This window comes from Eurytemora carolleeae, unplaced genomic scaffold, assembly GCF_000591075.1.
Source record: "Eurytemora carolleeae unplaced genomic scaffold, Eaff_2.0 scaffold12, whole genome shotgun sequence".
Taxonomy (NCBI): Eukaryota; Metazoa; Arthropoda; class Copepoda; order Calanoida; family Temoridae; genus Eurytemora; species Eurytemora carolleeae.
The window spans coordinates 231,133-239,890 of NW_019396142.1; the positions used below are offsets into that span (position 1 = coordinate 231,133).

General features: G+C 31.3%; 1 protein-coding gene across 1 annotated transcript in view; it reads right to left on the bottom strand.

Annotated features, from left to right (window-relative positions):
• Window positions 1–6,310: 6,310 nt before the first annotated feature.
• The window catches only part of LOC111696232 (cell adhesion molecule 2), a 3,612-nt gene continuing 1,164 nt past the window's right edge, over window positions 6,311–8,758 (bottom strand). Inside the window, exons 3-4 of the mRNA XM_023465778.1 lie at window positions 7,688–7,820; window positions 6,311–6,439 (exon numbers count right to left, since the gene is read on the bottom strand). Coding sequence (XP_023321546.1) covers window positions 6,345–6,439; window positions 7,688–7,820 — 228 coding nt within the window. The 3' untranslated portion in view covers window positions 6,311–6,344. The remainder of the gene's footprint in view (window positions 6,440–7,687; window positions 7,821–8,758) is intronic.

Sequence of the window (8,758 nt, forward strand, 5' to 3'; positions counted from 1 at the left end):
AACCCAAAACCATAAAAAAAGGTCAAAAAATGGAAAAACAAAATTTTGTTTAAACAAATCTCAAAGTGTGACACATTTTTCTAATGGATTTTTCAAGGGCTTTTCAAATATATAGTTTTTAGATTTGTAGCTTTAGTCACAAAAAAGTTATGGGCTATTTTAGATTTTTTTCACAGACGGGATTTTTTCCGCTCTGTACCCTACCATATAAATAAAATAAAAAAATTTTAACAAAAAATCCTTTATATTACTTTTTATCAAAAGTCACAAAATTTCATTGTGATAGTGTCAAAAATGAGAGAGCTAGGACAAAAAAACAACAGGTGGGGATCCAAACGCCCCCCTGTAGTTTTTTAGGGTTAAAGATTTAAAGAAGATTACCTGAATCTCTGGTCCTCCCTCCAACCTTGCCATATAAAGGTTTCCATTCAAGGGAGGAAAATAAACCTAAAAAAGTCGGAATTAATGAAGAATGATATTTAAACTATACTAGGGCCAAATTTAATGAATGAGAGAGGTCGCTGAATTACCTAAACTAGGGTTCAAATCTTTAATCACCGATCCAATTTTGAAGATTCATGATTATTCAGGTAATTAATGAAATAATTAAATCAAAGCTAAAACTGGCGCAATATGCTTTAATATGCATAATGTATATTGTATGTAATATTAGTCATAATATCAACTCCACTGCATGGAGACCAGCTGAGGAAATTCATTGTCACTTAAGGGCTTAAAAAATCGCTTTTTACAATTTAAAACTTTACGCAAGGTGTTTTAGTTTCCACTAGAGGGATTTAGATACCCTTCCATGGAGGTTTTAATTCCACTGGAGAGGTTTAGATATCTTTCCAGGGGGTTTACAATTCCACTAGAGGGATTCAGATATCCATCCAGGGGGATTATAATTCCACTGGAGAGATTCAGATATCTATCCAGGGGTTATATAATTTCACTGAAAGGATTTAGATATCCATCCAGGAGGTTTACAATTCAACTGGAGGGATTCAGATATCCTTCCTGGGGGTTTAAAATTCCAGTGGAGGGATTCAGATATCTGTCTAGGAAGGATATCTGAATCCCTCCAGTGGAATTATAACCCCCTTGGATGGATATATGAATCCCTCCAGTGGAATTATAATCCCCCTGGATGGATATCTGAATCCCTCCAGTGGAATTTTAAACCCTCTGGATAGATATCTGAATCCCTCCAATGGAATTATAACCCCCTTGGATGGATATATGAATCCCTCCAGTGGAACTATAATCCCCCTGGATGGATATCTGAATCCCTCCAGTGGAATTTTAAACTAATTTGAATATCTTAATCCCTCCTGTGGAATCATAATTTCCCCGGTTGAATATCTGAATCCCTCCAGTGGCATGTAAATCACCCTGCGGAAAGTTTCAACTTGTAATTAGTGATTTTCCAAAACCTCTTCAGTGAACATTAAATTCCTCCGGTAACCGAGAGTGCACAAAAAGTTTTATCTAATCATACTTGGTTAGTTAGTTGAATTTACAACATCGTAAAAAAATTGTTTTAAATTCAAAATTATTGATTTTCCATCAATTGGTATTTGTTCATGTGCATCAATTATACACCACTTTATGTAAACATTATTATTCTAAAATTATTTTTTCAAAAATCTCGAGAAATTTTATCTAAAAACTATTTGAACTACAGAATCTAAGTTATAATTTAGTCTACTATTTTGTATTTTAATTAGTTAGAATTATTCTTAATATAAGAAAATTGAGTTAGAAATAAAATGAAATTCCCAAGAACAAAGTAGATTATAAACTGCAGTAATTATCTACATAATCTTATAATTTCATTATTTTAGTTTAAGCATTTGCAAACTTCAATTCGAAATTCATTTTACCAAAATTTAAAAAAAAAACTTCTATTTCATGAAACAAAATATTAATATAACGTGCATTAATGCCATTTTTTAGGTCATTGTCCTCAACTAATCTTTGTTAAATGACAACACTTTTTTACCGTAAAGTTTTCTTTTTGAACTGCAGGCACAAAGTTGACCCCATTGCTCGCCTGACAGCTGTACTCCACTTGATTATCTTGACGTGTAACCTGAACAAAAAGTTTAACTCTATAGCTTTAAAAACAAATCAAAAACACCAAGATCAAATCGATATAAAAAATGAATTGGAATCAGCCAAACTTACAAAATAAATTATTTAAAATCAAACTTAGATTTTCCCATTAAAAGAAAAACTCGAATTGATTTGAAAAATATCAATTAAAACAATTTTTGAAGTTGACATAAATACTTTTCTATGGGAGGTTTTTTTAAAATTTAATTGACATTTTTCGAACAGTTTTTATTCGTCTGTTTATAAAGACATGCATGGAAACCCAGCTTTGCCTTGATACAAAATTTTTCTCTAAAAGTCAACTTCTAAGAATTGTAAAACCAAACTAAGAGTTTAAGAAAAATCGGTGAAGGGGTTCACGAGTTATGGTTGGACAGACAAACAACCAGACAGACTTACACACAAGGTACTAATGCAAGGAAAGTTAATTGCGGTCGCGTATACTCTGCGTACATATTGAAACCAGTTCTCTCTGGGCGGAATTTGTAAACAAGAATAGATGCATCAGTGTTCGTTTAGTATCCGAGGAGGTTAAAAGCATTAAATTTTGATAATTTTGATAATTCACATAATATTTTCCTATGACCAGAATATTTCATTGATTTTTTATGTGAAAGATGGATCCATGTCAGGCTTCGACATCCGTCTTGTGTTTACATTAGCGCCCAGAGACAGTACACTGCAGTACAAAAGATGTGTACACTTCTGAAATAACTTTCCTTGCATTACATCCTTGCTTAAACAGAGATTACTACGTTATATCTCTGTTTGTAAGTTTGTATGTTTGTGTCGCTGATCATAACTTTACTCTCATTACTCCGCCAACCAAGGTACGAATTTCTGAATATCAGTCATGAACCATGAAGTTAAATTGAACTTTTAGTGCAATATGTAGCTGGGAGTTCTTCAGAGAAGTATTTCAAGTTGCCAATCAAATGCAACTACTTCTTAATGTTCAGTGTACATCAAATCCTATCATATGGTACATTGATGTTTTTACCTGTAGGGTTAGTTTAGAGCTAGTGTACAATCCGTCAATTCTTTTAAAGGTTTGATCTGGCAGTCTGGAACCTTCTTTTCGCCATTCCAACTCAGGCAAAGGACTTCCGTTCTATAATTATAATTATTATTTATTTTTTAACTTATGAAAAAGTAATAATTCCCAATCAAATTATTAGTTTTTAATCAATAAAGTTATGCAATGCCAATATGTTAACTTGCTTTACAATTATAATTTTAAATTTAATTGCCTCAACACTCTCCATTAAATACCTGAGATCTGCACTCTAATGAGAGAATATCCCCTTCACGCACTGTATGCCTAGGAAACCCTGTTATAACCGGTTTCTCAGGGGGTCCTGGATAAAAATAAATCTTGTTAAAACTGGTTTCCGGGGGGGGGGGGTATTATATAAAAAAAATCCTGTCATTACATACTCCAAATTTAATGAAATTGAGCCTTGTCTTAAATCCGCCAAAAACCGGTTTAAATTGAGCGCCGGCCTAAATCTTGAAACATTGAATACAATTTTAAGTGGAACCAACCAAGGTAATACATAATAATGCAAGGAAAGTTAATTGCAGTTGCGTATACTCTGCGTACATATTGAAACCAGTTCTCTCTGGGCGGAATTTGTAAACAAGAATCGATGCAACAGTGTTCATTTAGTATCCGAGAAGGTTAAAGCATCAAGTTTTGATAATTTTGATAATTCACATAATATTTTCCTATGACCAGAATATTTCATTGATTTTTTATGTGAAAGATGAATCCCATGTCTGGCTTAGACATACGTCTTGTGTTTAAATTACCCCCAAGAGACCTGAGATGAAATTTAAAGAATTTTAGCCGCGGCTTAAATTTAAACCGCCGCTCAAATTCTTTAAATTCGGCCACTGGAACCAACCATATTTGAGTCGTGTCTCAATTTAAAGCCGCGGCTCAAATTCTTTAAATTCGGCCTCCAGTTTCTTTAGAAAAAACACCAAGCTAAAAATATAACCCCAAAAATGGAAGATTTAGTTTTTAAACAGAATTTCAATAAATTACCACTTACTTTTTATCTTAATTTCTTTTGACGCTTTTTTCTCTCTTCCTGCTGCCCTGGCAGCACAAGATACCTTCATAAATGTTTTCATAAGTGACCTTCACACACAAATTTATGAAATTTTGTCAATTACTTTGAAAACATTCTAAAAACAAATGCTTTAAAGTTTTAACATGTAATGAAGAGCTACAAAATTCATGGTTTGCTATATCTAGTTTCAAAGATATAAAGCTTGAAATTAAGAGGATTAAGAGTAATTTACTCAATTGTGTATCAAAATAAAAAAAATGTGTTATCAGCTTTTTACCTCAATTTTATCATCAGTCCTTCCTCCAAAAACATCTTTGAAACTGATGGTTCTATACCCACCCTCGCCAGATGGTTCCTATATATAAAAACAGATCTTTATCTTTATCTACAGAAACTGATCACTCGCATCAAACTTTAATTTCCTAATCTCTATATCTCTGCACCCTAATGATTTAAACCTTTGATATTTCAAATTTTACATTGATTTTTGAAATATGAAAGGCCCACAACTAATTTCAGATTCAAAGACCTAATGATTAGAAAATAAGATTTGTATGCGAGTCATCAGTGCTTTGAGAAGGAATTGCCACAGTATTTTTCTAAAACATTTATTCTTGCAACCAAATGGTGTAAATGTGGAACTAACATCTACTTTTTTACTCTACAGAGGTTTGGTCCATCACCATCACCGAATTTTAAATCATATGGTATTTTAATTTAAGATATCGGCTTGCAAATATACTGGGATCAGAATATATGAGTTTATGGCAAAGACTCAATGCTTTTTTGTTATATATCTACATTACACAAATCTAATTAAATACACATATACATCTACATTACACAGATCTACATTACACCATTATACAGGGTTTTATTTAAGAACCAAAGGACACTAAATATTTCGGTCAAAACACTCAATATTTCAGAATCAATGAGCCAGAAGTAGTTGAATTGTGTAGAGACAGCTGAACCACGTTTCCCCACAATGTTGAAGAGAAGTGGTTCAACTGGAGAATCGATTGAACCAAGTTCAACAGAAAAATCCAAGAAAGGAATTGAGTCTTAGAATCACACACTCTAATTTTCTAATCCCTATAGCTTTGCCACAAATTCTGATTTTCTACTCATTATATCTTTGGAATGTAACCAAATGACCTAGACGGTTAGACTTTGGATATTTCAATTTTTTTTGAGATATAGATCAAATAACATAAGATTGAAAGGTGCACTAATTTAAATATACTTACTCATAATAGCACCACCCAGATGAGGAGTGCACATTCTGACCAGTGCTAAAGCAGAGTAGCTCTGGACCCTCTCAATTCGGATCCGAGAGGGACCAGAGCTACTCTGCTTAGCACTGGTCTGGATGTGCACTCTCTCATCTGACTGGTGCTATTATGAGTAAGTATATTTAAAACAGGGTGTACACTGTACACCGTCAGATTGCAAAGAACGATGAAAAATGTCAAACTTAAAAGCAGCAGTTAAATGCTAATATTGTTTCTAGAATGTAAATTACGCGTAGAGTCTACATATCAGGTCGTATGTGCATAAATACCCATAAAAGCTTTTAAAAAATTAGGTTTTCTGTGAATTTATGTAAAACAAAAATATATTAATTCATTTTGAAGCAAACTTGGTTTTTAAATTGCTTTGTTACTCTTTAAAAAGATGACAATTTAAACTTTTAATGCTATTTTAGGATTTTCTAAATAATAAGTTATGTATATTAATGCGCCATTTTCTGCATTAAGGAGAACAGTCAAAACATTATTTTGTTGGTTTTTTAATATAATGATAAAATCTGTTACATTAAACTAATTTTCTTTTGAAATAAGCACATTTAATTTCATTTTAATGAAAAAGAATCGAAACAATTTTCTCAGATATTTTCTGAACCTGGGCTATGTCAAGCAAAAACACTGTCAAATTGTTCAAAATTTCGAAGAAAAAAAAATGTTTTTTATCTTAAAGACCTTATGCTACTTCGATAACAAAATATTAGCTATATGGGATAGGAAAAATCTATTTTTAAACAATAACAATCTTTAACATTCAGCGTTTATTTTTTTGAACAATTTCTTTACCAAAAACATTTTACAAAATTTGTTTATATTTCGTTTTTTATAACATTGATTTAATTCAAACAATATTTATTCTTACCGAGCAAGTCAACTGAATGGATTTTCCAAGCTCAACAAAGTCTGGACCCTCGAGCAGAACTACATCAGTGCTAACTAGAACAAAATAAAATCTTATGTGTCATCATTTAACATTTATCAAACTTACCAAACATATCTCGAAATTACAAACATTACGTTTGAAATTATGAACAAGATTTTATATATTTATAAAAGTCTGATCGTAATTTCTAACAAAACTTTCAAAAAGGTTTTATTTCTTGAAACTTTTTAGGACAAAACATTTCTATTATTTTATGTAAAGGAAGTGATCTCAATCTTTTTTTGGTATTTTTTATCCTTGCAATCTAGAAGTATAGTAGACCTTTGATATTCCAAACTGTTATGAAGATCCAATATTAGAAGTCGGAAATATCAAATGGTTCATCCCATTAGGTTGCAAAGATTTAGGCATAGGTCAATTTAATTCTAAGGCTCCGCTTGATGAGCAATTTCATTTTCTAGAAATTTTATTTTTACTCAAGCAATTTTTTCTTTTTATGCTAATTATAACTAAATAATTCACATGGATTATTTTTTAATGATATTCTTTTCTCAGATTAAAAGTTTATTTATGAACCAAGTTGTATACTTCTTGTTTACTCTAGTTAAGAATTTAAATGTTTTGACAAAGAAAGCTTTGCTATTCCAGAGTAAACAAACCTTTAACTTCAGGAATAACAAGTTCTTGCAATTTGTATCTCAATTTTGTAAAAACCTATCTATATGCATGTAAAATATCTAGTACTGATAACAAATATATTATTGATCATATAGTTCTTTTGGCAAGATCGGTGTGAATTTGAAATATTTTAAGTTTTAAGTTAGGAATAATTAAAGCCATTTTAATTTGTTAAATCGTTAATAAGGGTGTCATATATTTGTAACTTGAACTTGATGCTTCAAACTTCAATTATTTAATCTAACAGAGCTAATAGTTTAAAATGTCTAAGATCTACGACATTGGGTTATACATATATATATACACATATATACATATGACTTGCTGAAGTGCCCGGCGTTGCCTGTGGACTTCTAGAAACACAAAAACAAATAAAAATCTATTTTTGTGGCCTATGTTACCCCAAGGGTGGTTTTCTCAAAAAAATCAGCCAATTCAGTCAAGCTGTTAGGCCAGCTACAAGCTACAGCTAACATATATACAAATGTAAATATATATAAGTAAAGAGAATTATTATAAAGATATTAAATATGCATATGATATGCCATAGAGAATAGAAAATCAAAGTTCTTGACAAAAACTCATTTCCTTTGGAAACCCTGAATACAATGAAAAAAACTTACATGAAATATTAAGGTAGATAGGAATACTGGGTAGACTGATTTGTGTAATATTATTCCAAGCATGACAGGTGTAGGTTGACCCATGCTCGGCACTGGTAGCTCGTAGTTCAAGGTTAGAGTAGGTACCATCATCCTGAATATAAACTCAAGATAATCCCTGATTCACAGCAGTTTATTTAAAACCTTTATCTGATCAGTCATTTGACAAGTAATGTCGTTCTCTGACAAGTTACTTCGTTGTTTTTATACCAGAAATACGCAAGTCACTTATTTGACCTTTGGACTTTTGAAATTATCTGATTTTTTTTAAGTATAGTTTTTTCTATCTAAAAATCTCAAAAGTTTCGTTTTTTGTACCAATCAAAAACGAAACGAGAACAGAGTCGATGAACGATAGTTTTTCTTTCGTTTATAAAAAAAACGATGCCCAAGAGTAAGAGGGGAGGGGGAATACACCGTTTATAATTGAACGTTTCAGATGATGTCAGTAATGCTGCATAGACACAGCACATTTTTTTATGTCTGATTTCTTTTATACATTGTTCAGAATTCCAATCTGTTTGCTTTTGATTGACACATTGCCACCAAAAATATGTTTGGATGTTTATTCTAAAAATGTTTACAAAAGCAAAAAATGCGTGAGCAAAAGAATGTTTAAAAATGTGGTTAAATAACAAATGAAAACATGGTATTACCAAAATTACAAAAAAATTCTAAATTATTAACAGAATGTGAAGGATATCTTACAAATATTAGTGTCCCTTAAATTTAGTTTATTGTTCATAATTTTAGGAAGAAATGATAATATTACTTTAGATATAGTTTTATATTTCAAGTTAGAGGTTCTTTTAAGAGCGTAAAGATAGACAATTCACGAAAGAAAAAAGCAGAGTCTAAAACTAAAGAATGCGCGAATTTTAAGTTCGAGGTTAAAAGTTCTGTAAAATAATGAATAGCTACTTAAATATTAAACTTTCTCAATTTTAAATTTGAATTTCCCGGGAAAATCTGAACCAATCAGAGAAAAGGATTTACGGAGAATATTACATAACCATCGCTAATCAGCTGATT